Below are 19,414 nucleotides of genomic sequence, written 5' to 3' on the forward strand. Positions count from 1 at the left end.
GTGTTTCTGCGTCTTTTTAAAGTAGTTCATCTGCCTTCTTTAACACATGGTTATTTGGAATTGAATCTATTCCTAGAGGTCAGACGTTTGAGGATTTTTTTGCATATGTGTTTAATTAATTCATCATTTGGTTCCACAGTTCAAACTATTCTTTTCTCTTTAATGAAAATGTCTGCATATAGTTATAGCAAATTAAGGAAACGTGTGTGGCAAAATCAAGCAGAATGCTTATGAATGATTAGCAGAGAAGTGAATATGTTTTGAAAGGACTGTCACATTAACCCCCTGAATCTTTTTTTTTATATCAAAGTACACATTGATCACCACAATGATGGAGGGAAAAAAAAGATGTTTTGCATCAAGAAGCAATTAATAAGCACAGACTCTTGAACACATTTGCAGTTCTGCCAGTGCTCAGCCCATGAATCACAGGGTGTTGGAGAGGTGAAAAAAGACTATCAAGACATTTCTATTTTATCTCTATCATTCCAGGGGAACATCTTCCCACCAGAGAGAACTGTTTGGAATGACAGTGATTGAATTTCCTTTGCAACTACAATACTTTCCAGGTCTAGTCCAACAATTCTGTGTCCAAAATGGATCAGATCCTTCGGGGGCCATGTTGGAGAAGTGTGTGTATTTTGTTTTTTTGTTTTAATAAAGTCTTGGTTTAAAATAGCACAGAGAGCACTATGTAATTACCTTTAGGTTATTCCAACCCGAAATAAACCAAGTATTTGCCAGGTGACAGAGAAATTTCTTAAGTGTGCTTTGCTTCCATCTCCCGCTTTCCTTCTAGGTTAGATAACAGCCATTAACCTGACAGCAGGTATCTCAGCCAACTGGATTCAAGAGAACGCAAAAGAAGTCTGCCAGCTTCCTTGAAGCTCAATGTTAAGCACTTTTTTGGCTTAAAATACTATGCTATTCAAATAAGGGTGGATTTACTTAAAAAAAGAACACATTTTTAAGTAGTTTGACTTACCACACAGGAAAAGATCAAGGGGGTCCTGTATTTACATAAAATTATACTGATTAATCATCCTGGAAAAAAAAAATGAGCTAGTTACTAGTTCTTCGGTAGTACAATGTATGCAACACTATAGTTCTTACAGAATTAGAATCAGAAGATTAAATGGATCAGGAGAAATGCAATGTGTAGAAGTATGCTACAGTTTCTGCTTTCTTGATAAAACAGTTCAGCAATCATTCATGCAATAAACATCACTGAATGTAGTGGTGTCTTCTGGTTGCTCGGAGAGATTTATGGGAAGGGTAGAAGGGGTTAAGACACTCTCAACGGAACAGCAACCATATATGGCAACATATAATTAATAGAGAAAAAGTAACAGAGTAAGTGCAAACAAATGCTCTCATTTACTGGGGAAGCCCTTTGAAAATTATAAGGCATTTTCGATGGTCCTTGAGGGACTCAGAGAGCTGGAGGAAACACATTGTAGGCAAAGAGGACTGTATCAATAAAGACCCAGAGAATGTACAAGTACAAACTGCTCAGGCCTAAGCTTAGTGGAGATACCCATCATGGGAATAAGGAGGCAATTCTCAATTGGTAGGTTAGCACCAGAATATGGAAAGATTTGAATGCCTGTGTGAGTATCTGCTAATTGAAAGGGTAGCCAAAGGGAATTCTCTGCAAATACTCAGGCTATAGGATTGAGTGGAGAAGTCATCCCTTTGAGTGGATGGATCTGAAATATGGGGGTAAGGAAGTGTATTAGAAATTGTTACTCCAGTTCTGGTAAGAAAAAAAAATAAGGACTGTATTATTATATTTGGAGTAAAAACAACTGAGGCAAAGCCCTACTTGCGTAAAGAAGTGCCAAGGGTAGGTTCTAGCCTGGGTAGCTGGGAAGATGATATTGACATTTTTCAAGAAAAAGGAAATTGGGAGTGGAGTATCATTTGAGGAAATAAATTGAGGAATTTTGTCTTAAACATACAAAATTTGAGGACCTACTGGAACGCCAATGGCAGGGTCCCAGGGCAACTGAAGTTTGGGTTGAGAATAAAGATTCAGTCCTCCCCTTCCTCCACTCCCTCTAGCTATGCTCCCTCTCCAGGCACACTTAGACTTTAAACATTTTCGCGCCATCTACGGGTTGATAATTCCAAAATTTATATTTCCATCTCATTCCTCTCCTCTGATCTACCTACTGAATGCCAGTACTTAACTCTCTTACAGGCAAATGAAAGATCGCCAAAAATAAAAGTGAAAATCTTTCCCCTCCAACTTAACTCTTAGGGTTTCCTACCTCCTATCAGAGAAGCATCATCCATACAAATTGTTCAGACCTGAAAGCCAAGCCATGAGCCCTTACTACCTTAACACCTGACTCTTCATCTTTTTTCTCACAAATAATCAATCCCAGGTCTGTTCATTTTAACCTCAAAACAATTTCTGAAAGCCAACCAATCCTCTCTATCTCTACTTATACTACTGTATGAACAGCTAGCATTAATTTGGTTACTATGTAACTGACACCATGCTAAGAACTTTCCACGAATTATTTCATTTGGATTCACTAACTTCGCTGAACAGAAGATCCAGAATTCAAACCCAAGGCTGTCTAACTCCAGGCACTGAGCTATCTTACCTCTTATACTCCCCAATCCTTTCCCTTCCCTGGAAATTCTGTAATATTCTCTGAGTATCTTTCTATATCTATGACATCAGTCATTTTTTATATTGTAGCCTTAAAAAATTTAAGTACCAGCCAAGTAGGTTTTCTTTTAGTTTCAGACAGAAAATATTAACCCATTCACAACACTAAAAGTAACATATGGATGTGGTAGAACGATAAGCACAGAAGGCCCTTTCCTCCAATGTAATTCAAATAAACTATTCTTTGTATGTCTATGCAGAAAAATTTTAACATGTACAAGAATAATATATGTAAACAACCTTAGTTCATACTATATAACTCTTTTGCATAATTACTCACTTAATAGTAGGTCTTAGAGAAATTTTCCCATCATTATGTATTTATCTATACATATATTTTTAAAAACAACAATATCCCACTGTTGGAATGTGGGATTATGATTTATAGAACTAGTTATTGGATATATGGCTTGTTTCCAAATATTTGTTGTGCCAAAGAAGGCTGCAATGAGCATCTTTTTTTTTTTAATTTTTTTTTTCAACGTTTTTTATTTATTTTTGGGACAGAGAGAGACAGAGCATGAACGGGGGAGGGGCAGAGAGAGAGGGAGACACAGAATTGGAAACAGGCTCCAGGCTCCGAGCTGTCAGCACAGAGCCCGACGCGGGGCTCGAACTCACGGACCGCGAGATCGTGACCTGGCTGAAGTCGGCCGCTTAACCGACTGCGCCACCCAGGCGCCCCTGCAATGAGCATCTTTATAAATACTGTTAGCAAATTATGTGACAATGTCTGTAAGGAAAATTAAGAATGTGTATATTTCTGGGGCGCCTGGGTGGCGCAGTCGGTTAAGCGTCCGACTTCAGCCAGGTCACGATCTCGCGGTCCGTGAGTTCGAGCCCCGCGTCAGGCTCTGTGCTGATGGCTCAGAGCCTGGAGCCTGCTTCCGATTCTGTGTCTCCCTCTCTCTCTGCCCCTCCCCCGTTCATGCTATGTCTCTCTGTCCCAAAAATAAATAAAAAACGTTGAAAAAAAAAATTAAAAAAAAAAAAAAAGAATGTGTATATTTCAAAATGAGGTATTATTTTTCACAGCTATCAAATTAGTTTAAAAAAGTGTGCTAACATCCAGTCTTGGTAGTATGTGACACAGATATGTGAAAGCGCCTGGGCAGAAGTGAGTAGAATCCACTCCCTTTAGAGATGGAGCTTTTTGGTTGCCCCATGGTATCCCTCAAAACACTCCTCTCATTGCTTTTCTGTGCCCTAAAGTCATGTGTGTGTTTATATCTAAACATGTTTCCTAGTTTTATTTATTATACTATATGGCCTTGTACATACTCTGTGTACAGTACAAAAAGCTACAGACATATTTTTCTAATCCAATGTATTTTTCTAATCCAATCGAATCCTAAAGTAGATCTTTCATTTTAAGTCACTCAAAATACTTTTCTTTGGATTAGGTACCATTTGGACCACTGACACCGGGTGATTACTTTTACTTGCACAGTTAGAGCACTACAAAATTTGGAAAGACATATAGTTGCTTTGGCACATTTTACTGATGTAGGAACGAGGCTAGGGGGAACTGATTTTCGCCATACAAAATCAATGCTGGTTGTGCACACTGGCTCTCTGGATGTTCCACTCAACCTGAAGCAGAATTAGGGACCTGTTAAAAAAATTTTTTTTTTTTGTACATTTTGCATCCCAAGACCCCATATGATGTCTTTCTTTCTTTTCTTTCTTCCTTCCTTTTTTCTTTCTTTCTTAAATGTTTATTTATTTTGTGAGAGAGAGAGAGAGAGAGAGAGAGAGAGAGAGAGAGAGAGAGAGTGTGTGTGTGTGTGTAAGCAGGGGAGGGACAGAGAGAGAGGGAGAGAATCCCAAGCAGGCTCTGGGTAGTCAGCACAGAGCCCAACACGGGGCTCGAACTCATGAACCATGAGATCATGACCTGAGCTGAAACCAACAGTTGGACACTCAACTGACTGCGCCACCCAGGCACCCCGCCATATGATGTCTTTCTAACTGGCTAATCATTTGCATATTTTTCTTGCATTTTAATGATGTCATTCTCTGCTAGTCCTGGTGATATGGTTATATCTATCTCTGGATATCCTCTGGCATTTGGTAAACATATACTTCACTACATCTAATCAAAAAAACACTCAATGGCTAATACTACTGATTTTAATTTTATAATATTCTTGTCAAATTTCTTTATATTTTTTATGTGAAAAAATCTGCTCCCCTTCTCCCCTGCTGCCCACCAACACTCAATATACCCAAAATGAACTTTGGCATGTTCCATGCTCCATCCCCTATAAAGAACATCAAAAGTAATTTTTTACCTCAGTCATATTTATTTACTAAAATATTTTCAAGTATGATTTAGAAAGTGAAATTATAGATATCCTGGTATGCAGCAAAAGAGAATTGGTAGCATAATTTTACAAGCCTGGTGATTTTTCAATGATCTATTAAGAAGACAGTATAGGGGTGCCTGGGTGCCTCAGTTGGTTAAGCATCTGACTCTTGATCTTGGCTCAGGTCATGATCTCATGGTCTTAAGATAGAGCCCCATGTCAGGCTCTGCACAGAAAGCCTGGAGCCTGCTTGGGATTCTTTTTCCTCCTCTCTCTGCCCATCCCCACATGTGTGCTCTCTCTCTCTCTGTCTCTCAAAATAAATGCATAAACACTAAAAATAAAAGGAGACAGTATAATTAAGCCCTATGGATTAAAAACAAGTTGTCTTGCATTTTCCAATACAAAGGATCTTAAACATGTCTCTATATCTGCATTTATAATTATACACGTATACACATATATAATACATACATTATATATACTTATACACATATACATGGAGAGACACAGAGACACTACCTCAGTCTCTCTAAATTTTAAATTTTCTCTAGGTAGAATATATACACAGATAGTATATGTGCATCATTTCTTCAAAGCAAATATACATCTGCTATGTTCAATCATACCAGCCAAATGCTTTGACTGCTTTGAGTAATTCAAACACTTTGAAATTTGGTTTTTTTTTTTTTTTTAATACATCTGGGCAACAGATAAGATTGTCAGAAGACCTGAAAACTAAAAATGATAGCAATGCAAAAAATGTCCATTCTCTTGCAGTATAAAGAGTCAGGGGCATGTTGGTGGCTCAGTCAGTTAAGCGTCCGACATCGGCTCAGGTCATGATCTCATGGTCTGTGGGTTCAAGCCCCATGTTGGCCTGGTGCCTGCTTCAGATTTTGTGTCTCCCTCTCTGCTCCTCCCCCACTCATGCTCTGTCTCTGTTTCTCAAAAATAAATAAATGTTAAATTTTTTTAAAAAAGTTTAAAAAAAGAATCAGAGGCTAAACAATTTGATAGCCAATAATTTGGGGATTTTGTGCATGGTTTAGAAGATAGCTATCTTCTCCAGAAAGAATGGTAAGTAGCAAATTTTGTAAATATTCAGTAGATGTATCTAAACAACATAACAGAAAGTATTCTACTTATCACTGAGTAATTTCTGTAGTATGAACAATTTACTCAGAGAAAGTACATTTTCAAAGTAAATGTTCCTATAACGCAAAATATCTCTTCTGTAGGACACCTTGTGATAGGTTTCTTTGATGTCCAAATGTTTAAAACCAAACCCACAATCTCTGATTTCTTTAATTCATTGACTGATCCAACAATGATAGATTTTGATGTATTAGATTCTTATTGGTTTATGGAGTAGCTGCTCGAATTTTCGTGTCTTTTTAGACTATAATTATAAAAAGATGATAGGCAATTATCTTTTCCAATGACTCGTAGACATTATTAGAAAATAATTCTATATATAAATGTTAATCCACCAAGAATAGTTTTTAGATACAGATAATTTCAGTTTGATTTCAATCTACAAATTTTCTCCAGTTCCAAAAATTACTTACAAAACTAATCTTTCAAATTTGAATAATCTAATGTAAGCCTTCCCATAGTGTATTACACTAAATAGCAAACTAGCCATATGCTCTGCAAAAGTGAGCTTTGGTTAAAAATAAAGAAAAGAGAAATACTAGTCCCTCTTTGAGATTTACCAAGTATAGGAAAATGTTAAAGGATCTTTAAGTCCTACAGCAATTTGCAGTATTTGCTTATCTTTGTTTAACTACATTATTTCTCAGACCTGGAGACTATATCCCAAGAAATGGGTTTGCCATAGAATATAATTTGGGAAATGCAAGCCTCAAGCATTCCTTAATTAATATGAATTTAGTCTTCTAAAAAGGATGACATTTGATCTTCAGTAAATACCAGTCTTACTAATGTATCTAACTTGACAAAGTATTTTCTCCATTATAGCAGTTGTCATTTCATTCATTTCTTTGATTCTCTGGTTTCAGCTGGTAGTTAACATTTTCTATTTTTACATTCTATTAGGGTATTTAATTTGGCTATTTGCAACTATTTCTTTAAAGTTGAATGGGAAATCCTCTAGCAAGTGCTTAAGCTTCCCTCTACTACCCTGTTAACAACCCACTTAGTTTAGTTGTATTAAAACCAACAAGACACACATTTGGATTCTGGGACCTCCTGCAAGGGGATTTTAATTGGGTGGGGTGTATGCCAGCATTAGGTCAGTAGTATGTGGAAATCCACAGTCCTAAAGCCCCAGCCTGACTATGGGCCAAGAAGAAATCCTTCCCTTGGGAATTTTGAGTCTGGTTCTTTTTGTCTCCCTTGACTGAAAACAAAACTACTAGGCTACAGAGATGCATGATTAAAAACACTGTGTTATCTAGTCATTTAGTTTAGGATAGATATTCTTGATTGCACTGATGAGGATTTCTTTACGTTTCCTTCAATGAGTCACTGAGGTTTCCTCCAGTGGAAAGAAATGTCCTCTGTGATTATTCACACTTCATAGTTTTAGAGTCTTCTTCAACTGAATATACTGGATGTAACTGTGGTTTCCTTTTGCAGGATAAGTTAAAAATGACTCATTATACTGCAAGCTTTATATTTACCACTTCTAAACAAGGCCATACATACTATTTATATAATTAAATCATCCAAAATGATTTATTATGCTTCCAGCATTATTTTGAATTATATCATAATCACAAAAAGACTCCTAATCTCTTGTCCAAAAATCTATTAATCATGTCAAGATTTGATATGTGGCCAAAACTATTCATTTCCCAGAATCTTGAAGTACTAAATTAAGCTCAAATTGTGGACTATGAGTTGAATCTAAGAATAAACCAAGAATAATTATGTACAATTCCAAGGTGTTTTGTTTCTCATTAACACTCACTTGAATGAGTTCTCTTGCTAATGCTGCACAGAAACGTTAATGCTATAAAAGCTTCAGGAAGGAACCAAATTTTGTGTAACAGGTAGATAAAACAATACTTTTTTATTTGCTTCTCTATAGGCTCCAATAATGAAAACAAGAAGCTGTAGACATTCAAATGGAGGCAGAAAGGTCAAATTCTGGCTGAAAATAAGGCATTTCATTAAACATAAGGGACTATGTTATTTTTTAAGTCAGTGTTCTAAGGTCAGCTTAAATGAGTGAATGCAGATTTTAACCGCTCAGAAACATATGGGTTGTGTTCTGTTATCCCAAGAAAGACCCAAAGGCCATATCTATATCAGAGATATAGTCAGAATGTGGCATATAATTGTGTCACTGGTTAATGCAAGCCAGAACAAAGGAACTACATTGTTTGTGCCCTATTTTTGCCAATTTTCTAGTTTCAAAGGAATAAATGCAAACATTGTTCAACAAAGGCTGTATTACATCTACTTAGGAATCAGAGGTAACATTTTTATGACAGATTTTTCTCTTTTGAATATTCCTGTATTTATATTTTTCTTTTTCAAGCTGAGAGCAGATTTTCCACTGTTTACACAAAATCACCAAAACATAAATGATAGACATCACACAGGCTGATACAGATGCAGTGAACAGTTTGGGGAATAAGCCATTTTCCTAAGAAGCCTCCATTCAACTGACATACCCTTAGTCCATTTGTGGCCAGCGACTTTTAGATAGTGTGAGAAGCTGAGAACATATTATTCTTTTAACTTATTCTCTAGTGCTCCACCCATATTGTGGGAGGAACAGCGTTGCACAGCAAGATTTTATGGGTAGCTCATTGAATATCCTTGATTCAAGTCAACCCAAGGCCTAATCTTAAGTCCACTTAGGTTTATCAATAGTTTAAAAAATATTCGTAGAATTTAAGTGAAACTGACAGATTAATTGACCTCCAAGGAGCACAGAAATCCACCTACAATTGCACACATCTTGCTGCTATTCCTGTTCCAGGGACACAGCTGATAAGAATAAGAAATCTATGGTTTCCTCCGTCCGTGAATACTTTACTCACTGAAACTTAATAATCTCAGAATTATTCATTTTCTCTGTAATTATTTTGGGATGGTCTGTATTTTTGCATGAAAGTGATCTCTTAGGAGTGAAAAAGAAGGGGTGAAATCAATAAAGTTCACATGGCGCGACTGACTTTAATTTGTGCAGGCTGTTTAAATCTGTTAGGCTGAGATCTAAGTCATAAAAAAGAACAATGAAACTGGTTTAAGGTAAAGAGCAGACTGTATTCATATAAAGAGAAAAGTGCAACATACTGAATCTTCTAAATAAGGAAGCAAAAACAAACAGACGCACAGACAGAGGTAAAAAGTCACAGAATAAAGAAGAATAGTTACTAGAGTTATCACCTTCTTTCCTTACTCACAAAGGCTATGTTTTGGCTGCGTAGTAATGTAAGAACACAACAAAACCAACTTAAAGTAATTAAATCTAAGTATACCTAAAAATTTACACACAGGTAATTATAGTGAAATTGGAAAAAATATTTTTTCAGGCTTAGCAGAAAAATCCAAAAGTCCTGTTTTTTATGATCTCCCCAGTTAACAGATTTTGATTTTGCTTAAGATTTAACCAGAGGCCACATGATAGGCACATTTATTAATCAACACCAAAAGTATTTGTCATGAAAATAGGATTTGCTAGCCGTATTTCCATACATAGCATTGTAGGAATTTCCAGTTCTGTGTTGTAAGTCACAACAAAACCTGGATCTTCTGTTTGTTGTAATCACAATTTGTGTGTTGAACTGGAGATTAACATTTACCACTTAAAATATTCCTATTAATGAATAAAGCTGGAAAAATATAGCTCATCTATTATTGTGGGTTTTAAAATTTTTCTTACAGAAGACTTCTTTCACTTAAGGAAAACACCTCAAATCTTATTAGCCAAAATAAACAAATGTGGAGTTCCCACAGAATTAAAAGGAAACAATAGGTGACCTTCCCCATACCCCTCCAACTAGGACTTCCATTTCCTCATCCTATTTTATATCATCAGTGCTGAAGAAAGAATTAATACACAAAAAGCTTGAAAGCAATGGTGTTGTCTATCTTATTTCACTCATAGGAAAACAAAGACACTGAGGTATTCAGTAGCTTGACCAATTGGTCCATCTACATAACGAAGGAGTTGAGACTACCCCCCTCCTCTCTTGAATTCCAGGCCACGGTCTTTCCTATCTTCCTACTGTATTTCCTTCTCTTAGAATTAGGAAAACATAAATCCTGGAAATAAAATTAACTATCTGTGGTTAATTTGGAATTCTCTTTTCCCTAAAAGTTGTTTACTCTAAAGTGTGAAGTTTCCTTACAGGGTTCACCAGTTCAAAGCTGCCCGGATTGGGCTGAATATTTCCTAATTCTGTAGTGAGGGATGAATTTAAATTGTTTACAAATGCATCCTTTAAAGAGTCCCAATGCAAACTTTAAATGTTGTAGGTCTTAGAAAGAAGAGTATAGTTCATGAGAACTCAGATGTGATGCTAATACGCAAACATTTTTAGAGAGGAAAGCCATTAGTAATCACAAGTAAATAGATTTTAAATGTCAGGAAATTTCTTTGGGGGCAACATTAGGCAAAATGGCTACCCCTAGTGCATTATACAATGAGAAGATTTCTTCCAGAATGTCCTTTAGGATTCTTTATGAAAAGTACCACACTCCTTACCATGCCTCAGCAGCCACCATTTTTTTTTCACAAATAAAATAATGGGAAAGAAGAGAAGATTTATTATGTCTCTTTGAAGCCTTAGAATTTTATGATTTCATGATAATAGGTATATAATATCACAACTGGATGTGGAAAGGCACAGGGAATTATTTGATTAACACTTAAATTTCTGAAGACTAGTATTTGAGAGCCATTTCCCCCCTAAATATCATCAGAATTTTATCTTAAATACTTTTTGGGTGGGGGGAGCTTGGGTGTCTCAGTCAGTTAAGCATCTAACTCTTGGTTTCGGCTCAGATCATGACCTCATGGTTTGTGAGTTTGAGCCCTGCATCAGACTCTGTGCTGACAGTGCAAATCCTGCTTGAGATTCTTGCTCTCTCTCTGCCCCTCCACTCCTCGTGATCTCTCTCTCAAAATATATAAATTTAAAAACAAATACCTTTTTCTTTTTGTGAGAGAGAGAAAGAGGAGGGAGGAGGTGGAGAGGGGAAGAGAGAGGGAATCTCAAGCAGGCTCGATGCCCAGGGCAGACCCAAACACAGGGCTCAATCTCTCAACCATGAGATCATGATCTGAGCCAAAAACAACAGTTGGGTGCTTAACTGAGGCACCCAGGCACCCCTCAGAATTTTATCTTAAAACATGGGATTGATTAATACTTTATGTAGACTGAATAGATAGACTGCTCACTTATATATGGGGCATCACTTTATTCGTAAATTTAAATAATACTATTATCACAACATTAAACTTTCTGTTCACCTGCCACATGAGTTGTGTCCACTTGATTCGACCAAAGGGCTTCAAGTATGCTGTTCCTTTCCTTGTCTTCTATACACATCCCCAAAAATTGATGGGAAAAAGAATGCCTTTATACATTAGGATGGGAATTGCCTCTGTTTGATTCTGTCACTACCTCACTTAGTTATATTTTCAAAATGGTCTTATCTGATAGTATTCTAATATTATGTAACTTACATGCAAAAATATTCTGACAAAGAACGATTATGAATAAAAACTCACAACAAAATAACAATAGCCGTTCTTGAAAGCTTCCTTTGTGTCAAAAAGTGAAAGATTGTCTTCAGCGTTTTTTTACCTTTTATCTTATTTAATCTTTAAAACAGTTTTATAGAGATCATGACCACGGATTTGAACCTGGGAATATAACACTCCATCTCCCATGATCTATACCTCTGTCCTCTACTTGTCCTAAACTGCATGCTGTGTGGTCACAGCACCCAGGGCGATGCAGACATGATTGAAACCTAACAGACACGCCAAAAGACTCTTACCTTAGACCAGTCACCCATTCGCCACACATAGCATTTTGAGTAATCCTCACAATCTTCAGCCTCCCTGGGTCTGGTGGAGAGGACACATTTCTTCCTAGGGTTCGTACACCTCACGGTCCGGTGACGTACGCCTTTGCCACACTTGACCGAACACTAGCAGAAAACATCAGAGAGTCGGGATGAAGTCCGTGATTAGGAGATACAGATGAACGGTTAAATTATGTTAAGTAATATTTCTTTCTCTTTAAAAATTTTTTTTTCAGTTTACTTATTTTGAGAGAGAGAGGGAGAGAGAGCACAAGCAGGGGAGGGGCAGAGAGAGAGGGAGGGAGAGAATCCCAAGCAGCTTTGAAGTATCAGTGCCCAGTGTGGAGCTCGAACTCATGGACCATGAGACCATGACCTGAGTCAAAATCAAGAGTTGGATGCTTAACGGACTGAACCACCAAGGCGCACCTTTCTTTTCTTTTCTTTTCTTTTCTTTTCTTTTCTTTTCTTTTCTTTTCTTTTCTTTTCTTTTCTTTTCTTTTCTTTTCTTTTCTTTTCTTTTCTTTTCTTTCTTTCTTTCTTTCTTTCTTTCTTTCTTTCTTTCTTTCTTTCTTTCTTTAAAGTAGGCTTCACTCTCAGTGTGGAGCCCAATGTGGAGCTTAAACTCATGATTCTGAGATCAAGAACTGAGCTGAGATTAAGAGTCGGATGCTTAGCCAAGTGAACCATCCAGGTGCCCACTGTTAAATAATATTTCTAATCATCTGTCATAAGCCTATGACCACATATAGACCAGGTTAAAGAACAAAGAGAAGTTAAACACCTGGCTATACGCCAGTACCAGGAGCCAGATGAAGCTCAAGACAGAGTGCTGGAGGTAAATGAGTTTCAGGAACACAGGACCATTATTACAGTGATCAATATAACATAAGGATTATTTATTAAAGACAAATAATATACAGTGATCAAAATATAAAATACTGAACTTGATTGCCATAAAAATTTTTATGTATAATTATCTAAGAAAATTCATTTTATTTTTGCTAAGATTTAGTTTGTTTTAGCCCTAAGAAATGTTTGCAAAAGATAGAAAAAAATTTTAGAGGGTGTCATTTTTCACAAACTTTTCTTAAAGCTAAAACAGAAAAATCTTAGCAAAAATAAATATTTAATTGCATAATTATATACCCCTAGAAATTATCATTCTAAATGACTGCAAGCATTGAAAATATAATTCAGTTGAAAAACAGTTTGTTTATTTCATAAATAACTGATGCCTGATTTAAGATGGTGACATAACATACAAACATGTATGTATATTTGTATATTCCACCAAGTTTTTCTAGGTGCAAGTTGGCATCTCATTTTCATTTATGTCTCTTATTATGGAATATGTGTAAAGCTTATCAATTTTACAAAGATATACATCACTGACTATCTGGACTCAGGGACTAAAATGGCATTGGGCAAGAGAAGGGAAAGGAAGGAGAGAAGGGAATGGATGAAAGATATGGCAAACCTTGAAAATCCAATGAATATTTGTGATTAAAAAATGTCCAAAACAAGAGTTGCAGGAATACATTTAACAATGACGTAGTATTAAGAATAAGCACGTGGACTACAACAGGTGTGTTGTTGAAAACCTGAGCACGAAACTAATGATATTATAAATATCGTATATTTTACACAAATGAGTAACTGTCTCATAATTTATGGCTTATGTTTGAATATGTTGAGCTTTAAAGTGGACTACACGTGTGACTTAGCATTTTAAAATTTATATTTTAATGTTTTGTAGCTGGAACTAACCCTCAACCATAAAATCAATGTTTAAATTAAATAAAAACAAGAGAAACATTTTTTTAAATTGGTAGACTGCATTGAGACATAATATTTCTCCCAGCTGGTGCCAAAAATCTGTACAGAATCTCTCTGACCTATTTCCTCCTAAAGAGTTTGCAAAAACATTATGGTTAGGCTGGAGGTGGGATATTTTCCTTTGCTCATGTGAATCTTCTCTCCAGATTGAACTGATTCATTTGGATGTAATATTAGATACTGCATTCATCAGCAAAGCACACATCAAAAATGAAGGAGAAAATGTTAAGCAGCAAGGTGTAAGGTGTAGCTCAGAACAGGAAGACACCGGCAAATTATGCTACTGGTCAATGTACTTTAGTAGGTGTGGGGTTGCGTTACTTGAAGAATATTCCCACACCTTACTATCTAAGCTACTTTATCCTCGTTTTCAAAGGATTAGCTGATCATCATACCCTAGCATTTTGTTTGTCAGTTTTATATCCTATCTAATATTCTGAAAGTAAGCATCTGAATGATTTGGCTCTGGGTGTGCATGTGCGTGTGTGTGTGCTCATGTGTGTGGGTATGTAAGTGTGAGTGTGTTTGTGTGTGTGTGGCATATAGCCACATACTCACCTAAAATGCTTCAGAGCAGCTAGAGAATATAAGTAATGATTGCCATTTATTATTTTTATGTACATTTTTTAATGTTTATTTTTGAAGAAGAGAGAGATAGAATGTGAGTGGGGGACGGGCAGAGAGAGAGGGAGACAGAATCCAAAGCAGGCTCCAGGCTCGCAGCTGTCAGCCCAGAGCCTGCCACAGGGCTTGAACTCACAAACCGTGAGCTCATGACCTGAGCCGAAGTTGGATGCTCAACCGACTGAGCCACCCAGGAGCCCCTATATAAATTTTTAAAATCTATTTATTTTTGAGAGAGTCAGAGATTGACAGGGGAGGGGCAGAGACAGAGGGAGACACAGGATCTGAAGCAGGCTCCAGGCTTGGAGCTGTCAGCACAGAGCCTGACGCGGGGCTCAAACCCACAAACCGTGAGATCATGACTTGAGCTGAAATTGGATGCCCAGCCAACTGAGCCACCCAGGTACCCAGACTGCTGTGTATTATTATGCAAACATGTGTATCGGATAAAAGAAAATATACCATACAGCTTGGCGTGGACCACACCGGTGTGCTACAGACTACATGCCAATGGGTGTGTGGTGCAGTGAGTCTGACTGCACTGGGTTCAAATCCCAGCCCTTCTACTTAGATAGGATTGGGTAAACTATTTAATGTCTCTGAGATCAATTATAAAATGGTGAAACTATTAACTTACTTAGATTAATGATTAAATACAAACCATATACTAAATATGAAATAAAAACAGAGTCTTTGCTTCTAGGAGATGATTCTTAAAAGATAGCGCCCTTTCTTGTTCTTTCTCTTTTAAGTGTTCAGGGAGGGAAAGACAATGAGTCAAATGTGTATTAAAATTTCTTCAGTGCCTGGGTGGTTCAGTCGGTTGGGCATCTGACTTCAGCTTGGGTCATGATCTCATGGTTCTGGGTTTGAGCCCTGCGTTGGGCTCTGTGCTGACAGCTTGGAGCCTGGAGCCTGCTTTGGATTCTGTGTCCCTCTCTCTCTGCCCCTTCTGCCACTCGTGCTCTGTTTGTCCCTCTCTCAAAAATAAATAAACATTAAGAAATTTTAAAAAAATCTGCCCACTGAAGAGTATACTCATGGTATATATAAAAAAAAGCAGCAACCTAAAGTGTATATAGAATACATTTTTGATTATGTTACAATATTTATTGAATAGAGTAAATAACTTTGTCTTCTTCTGTTTGCAAAATTATATATAAGCAGCATATCCTCTTTCTTGTCAGAAAAGTTAATAAACTGCTGTAAACAGAGATTCTGATCATGATAGCACATGACATCAGACAAGGTGGGCATCAGAGGAGAGAAATGAAGTGGGGAGGGCTGGGGGCGTGCACTGTACCTCAGACCACACTCCTGCCTCCCATACGGTCATGCAGTCCTGACCCTCACAGCGCTGGGCAGAGGCAGGCTTAGGCCCGGAGCAGTCCCTCTCCCGGGCTCTGATCAGAGTCCCATTGCTCAACTGTTGGGTACAGGCCACCTGTCTGCTCTGCATCCCTTTTCCACAAGTTCGTGAACAGGGGGTCCATTCCGTCATCATCCATCTAGAAGTAAAGCAAGAACCACTGAAACAAGTTAAAAGATATCGACCCACGGTGTATTTTGACATGTCTGGAATTAGAATCGTGGCACAGTGACTTTTTTTTTTTTAATTAATATAGCTTTGTCTAAAACACCTGTGCTTTCTATCATTTTGAATTCTCCTTATTTCCTATCTCAGGGTCTTGTTCTTGTTTGTTTGTTTGTTTAGAGAGCAGGCAAGGGGCAGGGAAGGAGGGAGAGAGAGAATCCCAAGTAGGCCCTGCCCTGTCAGCACAGAGCCCAATGTGGGCTCAAACTCACCAACTGTGAAATGGTGACCTGAGCCGAAATCAAGTCAGATGCTTAACAGACCGAGCCACCCGAGCGCCCCCTCAGGGCCTTGTGCATCTTAGAATCTCAAAGAATGAGATTCTGTCCACACCATAGTACATGCTTTGCCTGTGGCTGCTTATCATATTGGCACACTGAGATACCTTCTAAGTGTACAATTGCTAAGATACATGGGTTATTCCTGTCCTTCATGCTTTGAATCTTCACAACAACTCCATGTGTTAAGTACGACAACTATCGTGGAGAGGGAAACCACGGCAAGGAGAGATTTAGCAATTTACCAAGGGTCACGAGGATGTAAAGTCAGAAATTGGAAGTGAGGCTGTACAAGGACCTCACAAGGAGACATATGCAGGTATTAGCAAGGTAACAGAACCCTGTCACTGAGAATGCCCTCTTACCTGGGGGAAGCAATCATTAGTACATTATGCCTAGTACCTGCAACAAGATTTCTGTGCCTGGGACATACCTTCCAGATAAAGCTATGTGTGCTTCCTCAGGCTAGCCTCTATGTACTTGCAATGTAATCACAGACACAGGAGTGACCGGCTCAGAGTGCTACGCGTCAAGCGACCTTATTGTGAAAGGTCCTCAAGAACTCCCAACTGTTATTCTTGGATTTCACTGATTCAGTGATTCAGCCCACACACATGTAGTTTAATACCTAGATGGACATCCTTTACCCAACCACGAGGGCAGTGATACATATCTATGGCACTTCCTTTTCTAATGAATTCGGATCTAACCTAGGACCACTAATTTAAACACAACCCCAAATTTATTTCAGGAAGAAGCAAGGCCTATGCCTGAAAAGTGATTCATAAAATTTGTATGATTCTGGTCAATATATGATTCTCATCAATAAAACCCTCTCTGTATTTCCCATCATTAGGACAACCTCCCAGGGGGATCTAAATCCCCCCCTAAACTATCTGCACGATCCTATTTCGTCGCAGTGAAGGGCAGTCAGAAGCCCTGAGCTTAATTCGGGGTTCGTACTAGCTGTGCACATTCTTGAAACAATACTTAACAGCTGTTAAGTTTCCATTCTGTCATTGGGTAAAAGGGTTTATTATTATACTGTCTGACATACAATAGGGACTCAGGATATAGTATATACTATATATATTACCATATATTTGTAAGTGATTTATACTTACTCATTTCTCTAGCTTCTTCTCTCATTTGTTTGGAAAATAAAGCATACGCTTAGTTTGCTCCCCAAACACTTTCTATTTTCTCCACATGGTACCTGTATATGGAGCATCCACTGCCTGGATCCTTGACAGCCAGCTCCAAGTCCCTTCCTCCCAAAAGAGCTTCTCCACCCAACCCACAATGATTGTGCTCTCCTCTGCCCTCTGGCATTTGGCTTGTGGCACTCAGCAGTTGTTAGATATTCCCTAGCAAGGTGGAGGGGCTCACAGCCCCCCTACAAAAGTTGCCCTTCTTTTCCTGATTAGGATACAAGCTCTTTAGGGCTGCCTGGGTGGCTCGGTCGGTTAAGCATCAGACTTAGGCTCAGGTCATGATCTTGCGTTTCATGAGTTCTTGAGTCCCACAGTGGGCTCTGTGCTGACAGCCTGCTTCAGATTCTGTCTCCCTCTTTCTCTACCTTGCCCCTGCTCGCAATGTCTCTCTCTCTCTCTCAAAAATAAATAAACATTAAAAAAAATTTTTTTTAAAGTTTAAAGAATTAAAAAAAAGGATATAAGCTCTTTAAAGGCAGAGATCAACGTCTTATTCTCCTTTGCATCCATAACACTTTGCACACAACAGCCTGTCATTAAACATTTCTCGATTTGGAATTTGTGTCTGTGTTTTACGGAAGTAGCATCAATTCTTCCTAATTTACTTAAGCCTAAATGCCCCTGGCAATGATTCAAAGTTTGGGAAGTCCCATCCTCATGTAATCTAGTTTTCTCATCTGTACAATGGATTTAGTTCTAAATGATTCTATGCTTCTATTTCTAAAAAAAAAAAAAAAAAAAAAAAACAACAACAAATCACGATAACATTTACATTGCAATATTGCCTCTAACAATGTTCTTGTCTGCAAATCTATCAGATATGATGCAGATCTACCATTTTGCTTCGGAGTCCCCTAGTGGATTGTTCCTAATGTATTTATCTTCCAAATTTATTTAGTTTCCTGCTTCACCTTTTACATGAGGATACCTGGGTTATAATTAAATTTAAACCCACGTATGCACCTTTCCCTTCAACTATGGAACCTAGAAGACACTACCGAAAAGAGAAGTATCTGCAATTTCATGGGAGATCATGTTCTTTTAATGTTTCTTTAAATTTACTTTTGAGAGAGTGTGAGCAAGGGAGGGGCAGAGAGAGGGAGACAGAGGATCCGAAGCAGGCTCTGCGCTGAGAGCAGCAAGCCTGATGCAGGGCTTGAACTCACAAACGAAACCATGAGATCATGACCTGAGCTGAAGTCAGATGTTCAACTGACTGAGCCACCTAGGCACCCCTGGAATCTCATGTTTTTTAAATAAAATACATTTGAGATATCCTTAGTATAATGGTAAAAGTTACTTTTTCCATTCCTTGTGAAAACTGCTCAAAAATAAGAATTAAAGTGTAAAACATATTCTAATAAGAGAAAAAATGCTTTATATTTTGGAATTAACCTAATTTGGAGTTATCCCATTTCCTTATCTTTAAGATTCCCTCTTGTATTTATTTACCCAAGGGATATAGGAGTACTGATGCATAGGGGCACTTGTACCCCAATGTTTATAACAGCACTCTCAACAATAGCCAAATTATGGAAAGAGCCTAAATGTCCATCAACTGATTAATGGATAACGAAATTGTGGTTTATATACACAATGGAGTACTATGTGGCAATGAGAAAGAATGAAATATGGCCCTTTGTAGCAATATGGATGGAACTGGAGAGTGTAATGCTAAGTGAAATAGGCCATACAGAGAAAGACAGATACCATATGTTTTCACCATATGTGGATCCTGAGAAACTTAACAGAAACCCATGGGGGAGGGGAAGGAAAAAAAAAAAAGAGGTTAGAGTGGGAGACAGCCAAAGCATAAGAGACTCTAAAAAACTGAGAACAAACCGAGGGTTGATGGG

At 37.8% G+C, this 19,414-nt stretch overlaps 1 protein-coding gene across 2 annotated transcripts in view; it reads right to left on the minus strand.

Moving 5' to 3' along the window:
- The window catches only part of ADAMTS19 (ADAM metallopeptidase with thrombospondin type 1 motif 19), a 241,310-nt gene that overhangs the window by 13,184 nt on the left and 208,712 nt on the right, over window positions 1-19,414 (minus strand). For both annotated transcript variants that reach the window (XM_058737110.1, XM_058737119.1), the window contains 2 exons: window positions 15,776-15,980; window positions 11,983-12,135 (listed from right to left, as the gene is read on the minus strand). In XM_058737110.1, coding sequence (XP_058593093.1) covers window positions 11,983-12,135; window positions 15,776-15,980 — 358 coding nt within the window. The remainder of the gene's footprint in view (window positions 1-11,982; window positions 12,136-15,775; window positions 15,981-19,414) is intronic.

This window comes from Neofelis nebulosa, chromosome 1, assembly GCF_028018385.1.
Source record: "Neofelis nebulosa isolate mNeoNeb1 chromosome 1, mNeoNeb1.pri, whole genome shotgun sequence".
Lineage (NCBI taxonomy): Eukaryota > Metazoa > Chordata > Mammalia > Carnivora > Felidae > Neofelis > Neofelis nebulosa.